Raw genomic sequence first — 19,385 nt, 5'->3', positions numbered from 1 at the left:
ATGCATCTGTGTGAGCAGGCAGGCTGGGAAACACTGGCTTTGTAGGGTCAACCAATAAATCTGTACAGATATTGAAGTCCAGCCCACAGTAACTAGACATGCATGGAAGGTAACAGGCATATTTTACAGCCTGTGTTTTAAAAATTGGTCTCTGAAAGCCTTTGACAACATTTACAGGGGTGTATTCTGGCCTCTGGGGATCTTTAATAATATTTATTTATTCGTCTGTTTTGGGGAAGGATATAAATGGCTAGTGAAGGATATAGAAAACATTGTTTCCCCTGATGTTTTCAGAATTATCACAAAGCCTCATTTTTCTGGCTCTGTCCCTCCCCCCCTCCCCAGCCCCCACCAGTTTTGCTCTTTGGACGCCCTGTAAGTCATAGAGTTACTAATGGATTTTTTTTAATATTGAGAATAATAAGAACTATTTTCAGTATGTTTCAAACATTTTCATATTGCATTTTGGCATGATTACATAGACAGAAGAGAGTAAGAAAAGAGCTAAAAGCAATAACTGTTCTAAAGTTTACTGGTTACTTCCACTCTACTACTTGGCAATTTTAGGCTTCATTGTGCTGAAATTGCTAATTTCCTTAAGAGCTTTGGAATAGTCTCTCTTATGTAGCTAGCAGGCAACACTGGTAAATTTGTTATTCTTGTCAGGGTATATGAATGCATTTGTGAGCTACCTCAAATAAAATAATATGATAGAAAATATCCCTACACAGTGCTATGAGTCAATTTAACTTCATGTAGCATTTAGAAAATGTATGTTTAATCAGATCAATACCATATCAGTATGAGATGCACTGTGAAGCAGTTTATGCAGGAGTATTTCCCATTACAAAATGCAGCCTTCACTGAAACATTTCCAAGACATGTTTGCAGAGAGAAGAGGTGCTACATCACAAAGTTCTTGATTTAGCAAGGACTTAAGCCTGTCCCCAACTTCAAGTGATTTGCTGGTCTTCTGGAATTAGAATTCACAACTGAAAACCCTTATTAACACAAATGTGTTAATGTGGTACTTAATGAGGATTCCCAACCAAAAAAACTCTGCTGGGAATTGAGCTCACTTCATTTATCCAGAGTGTACAAATGTGTGCAAATCTTTGAAAAGCAGGATGACAGTTTCTTGGGTCATCTGAAATTGTGGGAATGCATAGGTCTGTATTTTTAATAGCTGGAGGTTTCCTTTCACAGCCTGCAGATTTGACCTGGATTGATTCTTCTGAAAATGTTCTTTAGTATTCTGATCAACATCTAACTTCTACTTTTTTAACTGGTATGTTTCCCAGGAACTAACCTGAAACAATGATTTGTGTTGCATCAGAAAACTGTCTGCAAGTTCATGTTATTGCCTGTGAAATCCCAAATTACACAAGAGGGAATACACTCATCTCTAAAAATAAATCAATGCTCATTTCTCCATTTTATTTTAATTCCTTTTTATATTATTCTTTTATGGCAAATTTAAGTACTAAATCCTAGAGCATTTGAATTACGTTATATTCTAAGGATATAATAATAGCCACAGAAAAGTTGAAGGTACATTTTTAATTGAAAGAAGGTGTTATAGAGAACCTTTTAATCTAACACTGCACTTTATCAAATCCCGTAAATAAAATATTAGGGTAACTGTCTTTTTTATAAGACTTGCCAATGTATTTTCTTAAAATTATATTTGTAATCCTCAATACAATTTGATCTGTCTTGGATTCAGAAAATAAAAAGAGTGTTGGGAATTTAACAATTAGATGAAATCTGGTCAGCATTTCAGACTTTTTTTATTTTATACTGCCATCCATATAATAATCAGTAGATGCAGAGAAAAATGGATTTCCTTGGCTTCCCGTGCACTTGACTCTTGAATCCCATATTAAGATTTTCAGGTACCTAATTTCTTCCTGCACAAAAGATGCTGCTTTCCACCTGGATGGCCTAACATCTTTTAGATTTTATATCAACTCCCAACTTGGTTATCCTCAAAGAAACCTTCCTCCAAGACAGCTGAGATATAGTGATATCTCCTTTTTAACACCTGTCACCCATACACTTCCTTGATATATGTTAATGACACCTTGTCAGGTACAGAAATAGTGACTCACTTTGAGGGTTGTCTGATGTACAGGACAAATCTTGCCCTGAGAACAATGCTGCTGGCAGATGGTTGGAAGGGCATAAGGGAACAATATTAGTAAATATATGGAAACAGAGGTTGTTCTGAATTGGAAAGGATCATTGAGTTTCTTAGATGAATCTCTTAGATTCATCAGATGAATAGATGAATAGATTAGATTAGATTAAGAGATAAGAATCTCTTAGATTCATCTAAGAGATGAGTCTCTTAGATGAATGGACTGCACAGAGATCAGACCCACAACCTTGGCTTCATTAGCACCATGCTCCAAACAACTGAGCCAATCTCACAGTTCCATAGAGGATTCTCAGAGATGTTCAATGCTAAAAAAAATTATTTTCTTCACTGAAAAAAACACTTCACTGAGAATTTACTTGCGAGTCAAACTTTAGCAACATTTTTACAGTAGAATTTTATTTCACGTGTCCAGAGGAATAAGAGTTTCTACCTACCTGAAGAAAAGGATGGAAGAGGAAAGAGGAAAATTCAGTTTATTTTACAAATTCCCTGAAGATTATATAAGTAATTTAGCAAACTTCATTTTCCTGAAAGCACCACAGGAAAACTGATACTTAGTCTTATTCAGTGTTGGCAAAAGCACTAATTTTTATTTATTCTGGTCCAGATCCACCAGTATCTGTCTGTCAAATCAAATGTACATTAGTGCTTTGTTTTGGTTAACAAGACTTTTTTTTTTTTTTTTTTTTTTTTCTTTAATACATTTGCATAAGATTCAAGCTTTGTGCACAAAAGGGTACTCACTGCAGGGCCTGGCTCCCCTGAAACTCCATCTTCTCCTGGTGACACAGGAGGTCCTACCCCTGAATCAGGTGCTGGGTTTCCTGGAAGACCAGGCAGTCCTTGAGAGCCTGGTGGCCCCGGAAGACCCTGGATAAATCAGCAGAAGTGTTAGAAATTTTCCTAGCCTGGTTCATTTCTATATACATGGAATAGGAAAAAGCTCACACAGACTGTCCAGGCTCATAAAACTCAGCTGGGGTTTCCACTCCACTTCTGCTTCTCTGAGAACCAATTTTAGCTTCACAGATATGCCCTTACATAGGGTCACAGTGACCTCCCTCACCCGTGCTCTCTGAACTGTGCTGCCTCATAGCATTGAAACAGAAACACTGAAAACAAAAAAATTTTGTGTCAGCTCTCTGTAACCCAGTAGAGATTTCAGACATATCCCAAGGATCGATCCAATGATAAAAGACCTAGCCATAAAGAAACCATCATTGTACAGAGGGAAGTGGTTGGTTTTTCCTCCTCTACCATTTAAGAGGGTTTTTCCATGTTATTGCTGGAGCACTGAGAATCTCTGCTCATGGTCAAGACCTGCTTAATGCTGTAAAACTGGCCTCTGCTCTAAAGATCTATCCTGCATGGACATGAACAGAGGTATTTAAATTGAATGAATGGAATGAAATTAGTGAAATGTTATTTTAGGAGGAACAGTACATTTGCAAATATTCCCTCTCATGTCCAAGTCCACCTGTGTTACTGGTTGCATTAGCAGACAAGGACGGAGAACTTGAAGTTTTGGGCCAAGGCACTTTAAGTCAGGAAATCTTTAATTCTGACTTATGGCCATGTACAGGAAGAGGGTCATCTTGGATTTTCAGTGCAGTAAATAGAGCCTTCTGCAGGGAACTCACCTGTCTTGTTACCTACAAAGGGCATCTGTGAAGAGGCTCCTAAATTAGGCAAGATAGCTAAGTTTCAGCATGTGGCAATTGACTCCTGAAAGGCCTTGGGAATAAGGTATTAAGCACTTTTGAGTAAAAAGAAAGAACAGAAAAGGAGTCCTGAGGCAGAAAACAGTCTGAGAGAATGAAAAATATCACTAGCTGTGTTGCAAAGCAGAGGCCTCCAGTGTGCTATAGCACTCTGGAGTTCATAGGAGCTATAATGAACTCAGAAAGCTGCTGTGTTACTGATGTTCAGTTCACCAGAAAGCTGCACCATATGGCATTTCATACAGACACACTTATTTTTTTTGAACAGATACTCCAAATTGAAAAAAGCAAAGACTAGGGTCATATAACACCTTCCACTGACTAAAAGGGGTTTACAAGAGAGCAGGAGAGCGGCTGTTTACAAGGGTTTGTAATAACAGGATAAGGGGCAATGGCTTCAATCTGACAGAGGGTGCATTTAAATTCTATATTAGGAAGAAATTCTTTACTGTGAGGGTAGTGAGGCACTGGAACAGGTTGCCCAGAGAAGCTGTGGATGCCTCATCCCTGGAAATGTTCAAGGCCAGGTTGGATGGGACTCTGAGCAACCTGATCTAGTGGAAGGTTTCCCTGCCCATGGCAGGGGGCTGGAACAAAATGGCATTTAAGTCTTTCTATGATTCCATGAATCTATGATTCCCATCTCTCTCCTCTTTACTGTCTTCTCATAGTCATAATGAAAGCATTTTCTCATTTTGAAAAGTTCTCTTGCCATTATTTCTTTGGTGGCAACCTCCTGTCTTGTACTTCTTCACCACTCACAGGCATTTAGGCCTTTTCTGACCTTGAAATGAAACCCTACAAACACTTTCTGGATGCTGTAAATTAAGCATGTATAAAACTTGCATTATGAAAAATTCTACAACCTGCATGAGTAAAATAAAGCTCTTTATCATGAGAAATATCAATATTTGCTTACCCTTAAAATCTCTGTCTCTCTATCAGTGTCTCCAGAACCCGATTCTTCAGGTTTCAGCCTATTCTGAAATGAGGAGAATTCCATTTTAAATTATTGCTTCTAAAGATGACAAATGCAAATATCACTTGACATTTACTGGAAATACAGCTATCATCAATATCCTTACAGCAGTCTGTCACTGGTAAAATAAATTATAATAAAACAAGAACATTTCACTTATGTTTCTGATGTTTCATACCATCTTCTTTTGTAGTCACTGAGTACTGTATTTATCTGCAGGAGCTCTATGAGCACAGTGATAACCGTCCTGCAGGACACACATGCCATGTGACTGTTTAAGTGAACTGAAGTAATATCCCAGACACATTTTAATTTCAGAGAGGTACCTGTCAACATTAAGAATATTCTAAAATACAGATCTTACAAATAACCCCAGTTTCCTACAATGTACCCCTCCTTTAAAAAGCCTAATTCTGAGATTCCTACAACTGGAATCAAAAAGATGACCTTTATAAAGAGAAATCAATATACTGAAGCCTTTTCTAAAACCTTCTGTTGAAAAAATACCTTAGTGTTTAGTCCTTGGTGAGTTTCATAGCTGTGTACATTTTGCAGACTACAAAGAAAGGCACAGAGAGAATTACTACCTGAATAAATTATCATCGTACCAAAGGTAATGTTTCAAATGCCTCGGTGTTAAGGATGCATTCCTTGGCTGCACTGAGACTTCTTCCACCTCACTACAGAATAAAAGGCCTTGAAACTTGCTGTCACAGAGAACAAGAAAAGGCAATGTAGGACTTGGTGTTCCCTGCTACATTTATAGAAGTGGCCTTTGACTGGGTAGAACTGTTGGCCTGGAGCACCTTTTCCTAGGGATTTGTAGCTGCTCTGCTGGTCTCTTGAAGTCAGCATCAGTGCAGACTCAGTAGTGCAGAAGAACACTGTTAATCTGTTTTTATGCTGCAGAAATATATTGGCTTAATTTAGCAGACCCAGAATCAGGGGAGCATATGATCTATTTTGGCCAGTGGAATATGTTTCAAACTCTCTTGTTAAGCACTCATGATACCCAGTGTGACAGATGGTTTTGTGTAAAAGTCCATCCCAGGATTTCCACTGGTGTCAGTGATGGACTATGTCTAAGCATAAAATCAGCTCTCACACCATGAACCCAAGATTCAGGCCAGATTCCTTCTTTATCTGCATGCACATGTATCCTCACGGTTATAATGAGAAAAGTCCAAGTACAGCAGTTAGATGGATCTGAAACTCATTCTTTAACATTGTCTGAGTACTGAGCATTCAAAATACAAACACTGTCATCATGTTGGTATGTGTTCTAGTATTTAATGACAGCAAACATAACTGACTGTCAAACCACTTCTCTGTTCAGTAGCAGGAAGAAATTAATAAGTTTAGAATGCCTTTTTATGGAAATTTTTGTTTTGTGTTCTCACATATATTGTTGCTTTTGCACAGGAGAGCACACACATCCAACATTTTAAAATGTGAATACTGGGTGTTTATGTAGCTTACAGTATTCACACACTTCAGTCAGACATTTATTTACATTTCTGCATTAATGTTTTAGAAAACATTATTATCTCTGTGGCAATCAGGCTACTTTCCCAGAGAAAACCTCCTATTTAGTTCTGGATTCCTCTGTGGCAAGCTGAGCTCATTGACAGAGAGCCTCAGATACTCACTAATACTCTGGAAGGAGCAGATTGTCCTGTGGGTCCTGGTAGTCCAGGGGGTCCTAGCAATCCCTCACCAGGATCACCCTGAAATGGGAATTAAGATAAATCAGCAAGGATTTAACCATATAAAGACTATAAGCACTAGCTACAATCTGTGTGGAATTCCAGTCACAAGAGTGGCTGCTTAGATGCTATGAGCAGGGTTGGACTTTGTTAATTTCTAAGATAAACTCACAAGGAACATGATCTTTGCATTGGCAATGGAAGAAAGAACTCTTCCTTTTCTAACTTCTGTAATGAATTTGCAAATGTACAAGCATCATCAACAGCATTAGGCAGTGCATATGTCTTGCCAGAATAAGGTTTAACTATGGATCTTGCATTTTTAGGGTATATTATATATGAACCCTCACCCCACCAAAAAAAAAAAACCAACAAAAAAACAAACCAAACCAAAGCAGAAAAAAATGTCAGTGTGGTCACACCATGGTATTCAATCTGTAAATTTCTTGATTTTATTGCTAACCTCTCTAATGCTTTTTTCAATACTACCACAACAGGATTTTTCTTCTGTGTGTTGACCTTTATCTACTGCCAACACAATGAAAGACGCTGTTCAAATATGTGTCATTTTCTCTCATAATTACTACCATTTCTTATAATTTGTCTTTCTTACATCACCTCTGATATTTTGCTGAGGTTAGTTTGAACTGTTTCAGCTTAAGATGTTTGTGACTTTTAATAATTTTTCTGCTCAAGTCCAGTATTTTTCACTCAAGCCAAGAGTTGAGGTTTTGCTCCACTGATCTGTGCTTTACCCTCTAACCTGCCAATTTGCTATCTGGGCTTATGAACATTTAAATTGTGTTCCATAAATTCAATTATTTGGTTACACAGCAGGAAACACTGATTTTTAACTGTCTCTTGGTCACTTGTTCTATATGCTTGAGTTCATTAGATAAATGTATTCATTCAGTTCTTTGTTCCCTGAGGCTTTGTGATATGGTTCCTATAATGACACTTCAGTCATATCCACAGAGAATGTGCTTAATTAATTTGGGGCTATTTTCACTGTCTGCCAGCGTGTTCAGTTACAGATGCTCTTCATTCATTTTAACACATCCTCGCTTTTTTCCAATGACTATTACACTAGTTCCTGGCAGTGCTTATTTGGTGCTTGCTTTCATGCAATTTCTTCCACTTTGTGTGTACTGCAAGGAAGACAAAACCCCCAGATATAACATTTGGGTCGTGGCCATTTTTAGGAAGCCTGACTGTATCCATTCCCAAGGAGCATCTCATGGCCGTACCTCTGCACAGAACATGGACCATGGTGGAAAAGTGATAGCAGCTTCCCAGTCTCCACTGATAGGTAGTGCCCTATTCATTCCTGGCTTTCTGTTTTCAGTTAGAAGAACCAGAAAGAGGGAGGTGGATCCTACTACTGTTCCTGAAATTTAGATATTGTTATACTGGAAAAGGTGCTGACTATCTTTAGACAGCATAACAGTTATGAATTTTTATGTGTTCTATAGGCTTTTGTCACCCTACCAACACAGCCAGGCCTAGGGAATCATACTGATTAGGATATTGAAACAATTTGCTGAACAGCTGATTACTTAAAAATAATTCACATGTATAAAAGAGGATCAGAGCAGTGTTTTCTTGTTTGAACTGTTTTTACTGCAGCAACTGTCTGTTTAAAGTATTGCCAAGACAAAGCTCTGCATATGAAGCTGTCAGCTTTCTTCAGTTTTCTTGAATGTATCGTTAGGATTTTTAGCACTCTTTTGCTAACTTCACAGTGTCTCTGAAGTGTCCCTTGAAAATATTAGTCCAATTTTTAAATGAAAAACAAAGCTTAAGATGTCTTTACTAAAGTAGACATGAAAATAATCACGAATAGGCTACTGGAGTATTTTCCTTTCCAATATAACTTTTGCTCTCTACAGCTAAGCTGCTTCCCCTACTGCTAGAATTTTCTCCTTCTGATGGCTTTTCTGATGAACAAACTAAGGCTGGATGGCCTTTGGTTGTGAGGTCAGCTGTAACAGAGTGGCTGGGCCCATAATCCTTAGGTACTTGACTCTGGGACTCCTTTTAGCCCTACATGTTCAAATCGAGTATTTTGAGTACAGGTTTTTGTGCATTTTGCATGAAATAACTTTAGATATATACTGAAATCCATCAGCATGAGTATTTGAAAGTTAAAAGCTTACTGGGATGGCACTGGGAGGAGTACAGAGCCTATGTTCAGTCTCATCTTGCAGCATACTGGGAGCAGTTAACAACTGATGCTACCCCCGAGGCATTGTCTGAGTGAGGTCTGTTTGATACAGGCCAAAGCATTGTCAGGGACCATGCCTGCAAGTCTGAACTGTCAGCAAATCAGTTCCTGGGCCTGTTCCCTTTGGCAGTGTAGGTGCAGCACTTGTTGCTGAAGATTGGAATGGTCACCTAGCAGGAGCTGTGGCTGTAGCAGCTGCAAAATAAAATGCATTTCCTGATTTGCACTTTGCTTATAAATAGAAGAAATGTAAATGGCCATAATCTTGGCATCTTTTCAATTTGATTTGTTTTCATTAAAAGAATCCTGACTGATTTTATGGTTTCCTACACATGAATTATTTATGTCAGTACCAAGTACCCTAGAAATACCTCTGGTAGCAAGAAGGACCAAAGCAGATTTGCAAGAAACCTAAAAAGCTAATTGTCAAACAACATTTATGTGCCTGTAATACCTGTTGGCAACTGATAGAGTATTTTAATGATAATCTGCCTTCCCAGCCTATCTTTCCGAAAGGGCCTGTATCCATACACTGTAGGACTCCTGTTGTGAGCCATCCCACCATGTCTCTGTAACCTCTGAGAGGTGGTAGCCCTGTAACTGTGCATGGACTTGTACACCCTCCTGTTTGTCTCCCACGCTGCCTGGTTTTGTGAACACGTACCTGAGAAAGGTCCCAGAGGAGAGCAAGAGTCTCCCCCTCATGATGTACCTGAGATGTTCCCTGACTGCCCCACATGCCTTCACTTCTCTACAGTTTATGAGAACCCTGTGCTTAACAAATCCTTCTCTTACAGCTGGACATAGAGATGGGGGGATGCCATGCAATCTCATTACCTGATTCCTGTACTGGAGACTAATTTTACCTCTGAAATTATTCTGGACCATTTCAAACTAATCTGAATAGATAATATTTATATGGGTCATGTTTGTGAATTTATGAAGTCTGTATTGTTTTGTTAAACAGATGAAATTAACAGATTATTAATTTGACACTTGGACTTACTATCTGTATGTCAATTTTGTGCACAACATGTACTTTAATAATAGATGAATCCATTACATCTCACTTCATCTCAGAAGAGATACAAGCTGTTACTTCAGATGGTTTAACTCTTATTTAAATTATGTTCATTTCCTAAGGGTAATATGATTATACTGCCTCTGTTAAATCACTTAGCCAGTAGAGTAAGTTGCCCAGAACAGTTATATACAACAACTGACTTTTCTTTATTAAGTGTTCAATACATCTTCCTTAGCCCTTCTGTGAAAGCCCAACTTTTTCTACTGATGAAGTTTATTCACATCTTTGAAAATTATACAGAACAGTTATATACAACAACTGACTTTTCTTTATTAAGTGTTCAATACATCTTCCTTAGCCCTTCTGTGAAAGCCCAACTTTTTCTACTGGTGAAGTTTATTCACATCTTTGAAAATTACTTATGATTCTGGTATGGTGCCATCCAGCCACTCATGAATGAACAGTAGGATGTTTAAATTCTTCCTGTGATTCCATACTTTATGTCTCCCTCAGAGTGTACCAAATTAATACATGTCTAAGAATAAATTGTATCTGATTGATTGTTGAGTATTAACAAGACACATACCTTTTCACCTTTTGGGCCTGCTTTTCCTTTCAGTCCTGGCAACCCCTGAAGTCCATTTTTACCCTAAAAGGAAAAATTTTTTTGATTAGACATTTTCTTTCATGTAGATTGAACACTTAGCAGCAGAGGCTAGATTTAATGGTGCTAGATTTTTTCTAACTCTTTGTTTGTACAGTGGGAGGATGTTGCCCTGTTCTTTTAAGCGTCTTAAAGTTCTTCTAAAAGTTTTCTATGCCTTCTGATGTTTACCTATTTATACTGAATTTTATCACATTGTTCATGTAAATAATGATTGTTTTGCATTCTTCTTTGTGGGTGGAGAGAGTTGATGGACTGTTGGTTTGATCAATGTGGTTGGAGAGGTGGCAGTTTCACCCTCCAATCCACTGTCACTTTTGCTATTCTATATATTGTGGAGTCAGAAAATAAAATCCTCTCTTTGGGTTCTTTTCTTTCCCCCTCTACATTTAGCATCCGTGTGTGAGTTATTTCGTGTCCTAGTGTGACAGGAGGAAGTATGAGACTTGGCATAGAATGCCCCTGGCAGTGCCCAAAAAATGTGCCTCTCACCACACCTGCCTTGTAAGATAAGCATATATTCTATTTGCTATCTGTTGGAGGTGGGCAGTTTTCTTATCTCTTCCAAGAACAATGTCTCCCTCCGGGGAGATATCTTCTGTTAATGGGCCACTGAATGACTCACTGCATGACTGATAAAGTTATATCATCCCATTGTGAGATGCTCCACCCAGAGGGAGGAGCCAAGCATCCCTACCTGCATAAAACCAGCATTTTTTGGGACATCAACTCAGCCTCTTCGCTGGATTCCCAGAGGAAGACCAGGCCCATCTACTTTATCACCAGACCTTCAGAGAAAACTACACCCTTCTACAGGACCACCGCTTCAGCAGCATTTCATCTGCCACTCCAGGAGGAGCAGCCACCACTTAAGTGGACTATCACCAACACCCTGACTCCTCAGGGTGTCAGGTTTCTGTCAGTAGTTTTGTTTGTACTAATTATATTTTTTTAAATATAGCTTTTTCCTAGTAACAAACTGTTATTCCCATTGCCTGAGAGCCTTTTTATTTTGAAACTGTGGTAATTCAGAGGGAGGGGGTTCTACCTTTTCCATTTCACGGGAGACTCTTGCCTTCCTTCACAGACTCCTGTCTTTTTATACCAAGACATTCCATATATAGTGGAGTCAGAAAATAAAATCCTCTCTTTGGGTTCTTTTTGTTCCCCTTTTACATCTAGCATCCGTGTGTGAGTTATTTCGTGTCGTAGTGTGACAGAAGGAAGTATGAGACTTGGCATAGAATGCCCCTGGCAGTGCCCAAAAAATATGCCTCTCACCACAACTACTCTAGCCACATAGAAGAGAAACCTGTTTGGAGGATACACATGGAAACACCTGCAGGCTGTATTTGGATTTGACAGAGTGCCAACAGGGTTGCCAAAGCACTGATGGCAAGGATTTTTATAACTGTAATCTTTTTAACACAGTACTGCCAGCTGCTGCTCTGAGTGCACAAAATCATACTGTTAACCTAAGCCTGCTTTCACCATCGCTTAAAACTTTTTTTTCTTAACCAACTTGAATCTATTAAACTTCTACAAACTAGTATCCTTCCTGAAGATAAGCCTCTGTCTGGCAATGTGGTATACTAGATAGCATTTCACCCCATTTTCCATTCTGAACTTCACCAGTCAAATGAATTCCAAATTACCCTTTACATCATCATACCACCTACATACAATATGCATATTGTCTTCCTGCAGAGGCTCATTCATTGGCTAGAAAGAACTCCCTCCAGCTTTAAAGTCAGTGCTATTATACAATACGGCTGCTTATGAATTGAGTTAGGACACTCAAGAAAATATTCAGAAGGCAAATAAATAGTGTTTTCCCACTTGCATTTTCAGAATCTGAACAGCTGTGTTTATGGACTCTACTGGACAAGTTTTAGGACTGCCCTAAAGATGGTTTATATAAAGTTATTAGGGAGAAAAATGTACCTCTATGAGTGAAGAATGTTTCTTTTCCTATAATGATTTTTCCTGTAGAATAACTGCTAGCAGGTTCATAGAAAAGTAACAAACTCATTACCAACATAAATGTAGAACGCACTAATTTCATTGCTGAGTTAAGCCCCATCAAACCAAAAGTAAAATCGCATGGGTATATGTAAGATTGGAAACCAGATGCACATGGACAAAAGAACAACTACAAAAAATGTAAGACACTGTCACAAAATGTCTATGATAGAAATTCAAATTGTGTTCACAAGAAGACGACAATTGGTTTTGAAGCATTTGAATTATATTTGAAGAATTTTCTTTAAGATGTATTGGTTTCATAAAATTTTCTTTAAAGTTATGCTGTATGAAAGTAGTCAGACTTCTGTTAATAGATAAACCATAAACATCTTGTCCAAAAACACCCTAATGGCACATTACCTGAGTTTTGGCTAAATATTTGCAAACCTAGCTACATTTCTTTAAACACACCAGTGTCTGAAGGCAGCATTCAGGAAGGAGCTCAATAATGCACCCCATGAACGACCACTGAATTATTTTTTTAATATCTTAAAACCCACCAGTTTCATTTGAGGTTCAGTTGCAGGGTGCAGGAAGGGTCAGGAAGTTCCCAGCAGTGGCACATATTAGAATAGAAAAAGAGGAGCAGACATGAGAATGGTGACAGCCTCTGGGTGGTAAGGTCCTGGAGAGGGGAAAGATGCACAAAGTGGCAGCGACAAACAAATGAGAAAGGAAACAAAGAAGCCAGGCAGCAGAACATCAGTAGAGGACAGATACATAACAGCAGCTGAGACGTGCAGGGAATATGACAGCTACAGGTTTTGTTTTTGTGTGCTTTGCTTGACAATACGTCACAGAGAGGATGCATGTGCAGGCTATCAGCAGCTTATGGTGGACTGATGCAAGGGTGAGAGTTATCTGGAGAAGCTGGGAAGGAACGCCCCAGGAAGAGGACAGCAGATATAACAGAGAAGGGTAAAGTAGAGGAACTCAGAGAAAGGAAAGCAGGAATGATGAAGCAGAAGATGCAGTCAAATTACTGCACAAGGGTAATGGGGTGAGAGGCACATCTCAAGTAACTCAAAAGTACTCTCAATTAACCACAAAGTTAATTGTAACTGAGATTAGGAGCAGGCAACATGGAAGCATGTATCTATTGAGGGTCAATGAAGCACTTGTCTAGAAAAGGTGTATGTCCTCTTTGAAATTCCCCTCTGCAAAAAAAGTCAGCCTCACCAGAGCTGAATTTCTGGTACAGCTGCTTATGCCATGCCTTATTTTCTTTGCAACTGGGAAATCATAAATTTCTCTTAGAACCTGAGAAACCTGGGAAATCATAAATTTCTCTTGACAACCTGAGGATGTCAACTACGACACCAGAACTGTCTTCTAAAGAGAGGATATGAAGAAAACACTTTGCTGCCTAAGCCTCAATGTAACAGAGCCTCATTAAAAAAAATGTGTTTTTATTAATTCAGTTAACCAAAATATGTATAAAAAAAGTACTTACAGGTAACCCATTTTTACCAGGAATGCCCTAAAATAGAACATCTTTGTTAGAAAGATAAATAAAACAATGTAACATAGAAGTAACAAAAGATAAAAGCAATTAATTAAATTGCGATGTGCCATGCAGTGACAAAAAGACAAACTAGAACTATATCAAACATGGTGGGATGTTTTGCACCTCTCTTCAATCTCATGCATCTTGTGCTGATGGTTCGCAAGGATCTGTAGTGTGAAATATCCTATAGAGAAGCCACTGAAGGAGGCCAGTGAGTTCTGCACCTTTGTACACACTCAAACGTGACAGCTGGGAGTGTGCTGCAGTACTGCCTAAGGAGTTGGTGGAATTACTGCCCTGAGAACATTTGTATGTTGGCACAGCAGCTGTTTGCCTTTGCTTTCTGATGGTTGTCACCAGGCCCCTGCCCCTAGCATGTGTGCAGTGCAGGCAGGATCCTCCTGAGCTGCTGGGCTAAAACCCATCTTGTAGAAGTGTAACTGGTGACAGTGTGCAAGGCTGTGCAGTTACAGGTCTCCATGCATGTGTGATGGATCACTTTCTATAACATGTTTTCTTTCAACAGAGAGAAAATACTCACAGGCTGAGCAAGTTGCCCAAGTTTCCCTGGAGATTCAGGAGGTCCTTGATCTTTATTTTCCACATCTTCTATTCCTGACCTTCCTAGAGACTCTGTGGACCCATCCTCTACTTCCTGACCTTTCTGGCCCTGAGTAATTAAAATGTGAAATATGAGAAATGTGTTGTATTACTTTCCCCATTTCTCTCTCTAGCCCCCGTCCCCTTACCTTTCTCCTATAACCCTTGCTTTGTTCAATGCAATCAGAACCTGACAGGCACCACACAAACCGTATATTCCATTCAGCAAAGGCAATCCATGTTAAAGATCATTCATGCATCTCAAATAAGATGCTTTCTGAGCTGGTTACCTAGATGCAAATGACCATGATCTAATTTAATAGCCACATAAGTCTGCACAGTCTAAATCAATAGTATAGGTTTGAAAAAATATAGTTTTCACATATTCAGTCTGTCAGAGAAAAAATTGCAAGAGTTAAGATAGACATGTTTTGGAGTGTTTTAGCCAACTTCCCCAAGATCCATGACTCTAACAAAGGAGAGTTACATATTGGTTAAAAAGTGGCAGAAGACGAAACAATGATAACAAAGAGTGAGAAGGGACAACAGAAAAACTAAAATATTGCTAAACATTAGCATTTGGTCAAGAGAAAGTAATAATAACAAAATGAATAATTCAAATATTCCAGGAACAAAATAAAACCTTCCAGGAAGGAAACTTGGACATGAATACATATTTAAATGAAAAACCAGTATACAGAACAAAACACATAAGTCAGTATTGTATTTTGAAACAAGCAGTAGAATTTACTCACATTTTAAAACACCAATGATATATTTTGAGTTCCATTAACAGGTAATGAAACTAGGAGGGATGAAATATAATAACTCTCAAAGCATTTTCAAGTTAACAGGATGACAGCTTTCAGCAAAGGAACTGTAAGATGTTTTTTTAGAAGACCTTTCTGGGTTTTGCCAAAAGGAAAGGTCCCAAAGATCAGCAATTTTTAAAATCTGGACTAATTATATAATTTTTTACCATCTGAAAAAGCATTAGAAGACAATCTATTTAGTTAAACTGTGGGTAGAGATCATAGCCTGAATGAGATAACAGGATTCTTGATTCAGTGTTAGAGTACTGAAGGAGGTAGCAGATGGTATAGCAGGACCCCTCTCAATCATCTGCCAAAGATCTTGAGAGTCTGGGCAGGTTCCTGTTGACTGGAAGATAATCAATGTTACTCCAGTCTACAAAAAGGGTGTAAGGGAAGATGCAGAACTACAGATCTGACAGCCTAAACTCAGTTAGGCTAGGTTAAGGAGAAGATTATACTGAGTACCACTGAAAAGCATTTAAAGAACACTGCACTTATCAAGAACACTCAGCTTTGGGTTCTCAAAGCAAAAGTCCTGTTTAACTAATTTGTTAGCTTTCTGTGGTAAAGTCACCCACATGAAGGATGAAAAGACAGAGGTGGATGCAATTTCCCTGGGTTTTTGTAAGGTTTTTGATGCTGTCCATCACAGCATCCTTTGGGGAAAATTTTCCAGCTGTGGGATGAGTGGGTTCATGGTACACTAGGTAAAAACCTTGCTGAAGGACAGAGCTCAAGGGTTGCGGTGAACAGGGCCACATCTGGCTGGTGACTGGTCACCAGCAGTGTTCTTCAGGGCTCCATTCTAGGGCCAGTTCTGTTCAATATATCTCTCAGTGATCTGGATGCAGAAATTGAATGCACCATTAGTAAGTTTGCTGATGATTCCAAAGTGGTAGGTGCTGCTGACTCTCCTGAAGGACAAGAGGCCTTGCAGTGGGATCTGGATAGATTGGAACATTGAGCAATGATGAATAGCATGAAACTAAATAAGAACAAATGCTGGATTCTGCACCTAGGCAGGAGTAACACTGGGTACAAGCAAAAACTGAGAGAGAAGTGGCAGTAACAACTCCTTAAATTATTTTCTAGATGATTGGTCATTTTAATATATAATCATCTTGATTATATATTGATGAATAATGAAAAATATATAATATATAATATATATTGATTAATGAAAAATATGTAGACATTGAAATAAAGTTAAGGACAACATATAAAGATCAGTAGGCAGCAAAACTACTTGTCCCAACAGATTTTAGCTTAATGTGTCACAATTCCTAAATCAAGACCAAATTTTTATTTAAGAAAAATGGCCCAGAATGAAAAAAAAAATGGTAATAGTTAATCTGATATTTGGTTTGTCTAATAATTTATATAAACTAATATTAGAATTGCTGCTTTAAAAATACATGCATGCAGGCATGAAAATGTTAGAGGAATTATATGTGGAAGCTCTCCAACAAATACTAAAACTCATGTTTTAGGTTTTCATGTATGTCAGCTCCAATGGATGCTAACTTAATGTTTCACAACTTGCCATATTTTACCATAGTAAACACAGGAACACAAGAAGACCCTGCAAGGAGCAGCCTTAAACACTTGAACTAAACACACATAATGTGGAAATTTTATTCTAAATTTCTGTCATTTATTACACTGTGTGTTTACTGGCAAAAAGAAGCTGTCATGACTGCAGTTTCAAGCAATAAAAAGAATAAACTTTTGGTGTAGGAGTCTCAAGGCAAGAGGAAGGAAAGGTCATTATTTATTTTTTGCTTAGAAAAATCAGTGGTGGCTGTTGAAGTAGGAATGTTAATCAATAAAAAATGTACCACCAGATTATTATTTTGAAACATACCAACAAATAAGGCAAGTATTCCAGTAGCTCACGGGATTCCAAATGGGTGACCTACATAATTCTAATTTGTAGAATCACACAGAATTAATGTTACACACTGCCTTACAAATGCTATATGTTTCAAAGCACAGATTTTCCTGTTCTTGGGACTAAAAGATTAAGCATGTGATCCACCCATTATACAGACCTCCTCTCTGCTTACTCCTGGCAAAACATCAGCACCAGAGCCATCTTCTTCTCTTAACATTTTCTGTGTGAGAGTGGTAGACTCACTGTTGCCTTGTCCAGTTTCCCTGACAGCTAAATATAAATAAAATAATCACTTATTAACGAGAGAGCAAAACAAAACCTGCCCAGAGGTATTTATCAGAGACAGATGCTGCAAGTTTTATGAAAAAAAGAAATTACTCAGATTATGACTAAAATACATTCCAGAGATTAATATTAGTCATTTTACAACTCTGAAAATTTTAGAAGAAAAGAAAAAAAGAGAAAAGAGAGAGTAAAATTACAAAACATGTCTATTTTAATGTCAATGACTGTATTGCATCATCATGTTTTCCTCAAGCTCTAGTCTAATGGTTGCGTATTTGTCACCCATGTAACACAAACAAAAAGAGAGTTAATTACAACAGGTACTATCTGAAGTATGTGTGGAGTTGAAATAACAACATTGTCTTTGGCCTTATTAATACATTTAGCTTTTTTTTCTTGTTTTCTAGGAGTGCCCTGAAGTTGTCCTAGCAGTGGAGAACAGGATTCCTCACTGCATCATGCCTTGCTGTCATTGCTTTGCTGCCTACACTTGCACCCAAAACACCCCACTGGTGCATTAGGCACATTCACATCCTTTGGAGGCAATAGAAGTAGCAAATAGTTGTTTATTCCTTGGCAGGATTGAGTTTTACTGAAAGGCTGTGCTTTACTGTACCAAGTAATCAAATAAATATCCATCTTAAATCCCTTTTAAAGGTGCCAAGTGCTTTTAGAGCCAGCAGGACTGTTTGCAGAGGTATGACTCAAGGGGTGCCATGCTTCTCACCAACCAGAGCAGAATGAAGAGGATTTTTCTCCTTTCATTCCCTTTTGCCTAACACTTGCACCTTTTTTTTTTTTTTGGTAGATTGTCACAGCAGCAGCTCCTCAGGTCAGTTTCTTAGTTTTATCCAAGTATTTTTTTAAAGATTTTAAAATATGAACTACAATTCTGTAACTGAAACTTCCACACTATAGAAGGGTAAATCCATTCTCTGCATGTTTAACAACAATGAGTCTGAGATAAGCCCCTATATGGAGGGAGAAGTGAGAGATCTTTTGAACAGTGGCAGTAGTTGCTACCACTTACCTTTGCTGCTATTAATAAATTGCAGTTTAACAAACTGCACTTTCAAAGACCAAATGCTTGATGTGCCAATTCTTTTCTAGCACACAGGATGTCCAAAACCACTGGATTTTTCTTTCCTGGCAGCACTCAAAATATGACAGTGGCTTTCCATACACAGGGAAATGACAGACTCAAAACCAGAGAATGTAAATGACCCCCCCCTCCCCCCAAATAAAAGCCCCAAAACTTGAGGCAGTGCCTTGTTCTTTAAATTTAGCTGCTTCTGAGGTTTCTTCTGATCTGTGATTTCCAGAGAAATCATTCTCTTCCAAATAAGCCAATATGGTTAGGGGGGTTTCCACTGGCTCAGCAAACGTATCTTCAGGCTAAAAAAAAAAATCCCAAAGAACGGTTTAGAGTAAAGGCTTATCACATGTTTTAAAGGAAGAATCACTAGATTACTTTCCTCAAAGCACAGTAATCAGAACCACCACATCTGTGAAGCAAACCAGAATTTTGAGAAAAAAATAGTATAGTACCTTTGGAATCCATTCCTCCAAAGCAGGGGATGTACACTTGAGAAACCCACAGAGAGGGAGGAAACCACAAGCAACATACACTTGTCAGAGACTGTATTTTCAGGTAGGATCTTTGGCTTGGTTCATTCCAGCTTGGTTCATTCCAGCTCAGCATTGCTTTACCTACTAAAATGTCTTTATTTCAACCCATGAGTTTTCTGACTTCTCTTCCAATTTCTCTTCTCTGCCCATC

The 19,385-nt window shown here is 38.4% G+C and overlaps 1 protein-coding gene across 1 annotated transcript in view; it reads right to left on the bottom strand.

Moving 5' to 3' along the window:
• Window positions 1-19,385, bottom strand: part of COL15A1 (collagen type XV alpha 1 chain) — a 123,345-nt gene that overhangs the window by 55,522 nt on the left and 48,438 nt on the right. Inside the window, exons 6-13 of the mRNA XM_068200539.1 lie at window positions 18,874-19,000; window positions 17,478-17,596; window positions 14,553-14,681; window positions 13,958-13,984; window positions 10,402-10,464; window positions 6,511-6,588; window positions 4,802-4,864; window positions 2,906-3,031 (exon numbers count right to left, since the gene is read on the bottom strand). Of these exons, the coding sequence (XP_068056640.1) occupies window positions 2,906-3,031; window positions 4,802-4,864; window positions 6,511-6,588; window positions 10,402-10,464; window positions 13,958-13,984; window positions 14,553-14,681; window positions 17,478-17,596; window positions 18,874-19,000 (732 nt within the window). The remainder of the gene's footprint in view (window positions 1-2,905; window positions 3,032-4,801; window positions 4,865-6,510; window positions 6,589-10,401; window positions 10,465-13,957; window positions 13,985-14,552; window positions 14,682-17,477; window positions 17,597-18,873; window positions 19,001-19,385) is intronic.

Source organism: Anomalospiza imberbis, chromosome 1 (genome assembly GCF_031753505.1).
Source record: "Anomalospiza imberbis isolate Cuckoo-Finch-1a 21T00152 chromosome 1, ASM3175350v1, whole genome shotgun sequence".
Classification (NCBI taxonomy): Eukaryota; Metazoa; Chordata; class Aves; order Passeriformes; family Viduidae; genus Anomalospiza; species Anomalospiza imberbis.
This window is presented reverse-complemented; position numbering and strand designations above follow the sequence as displayed.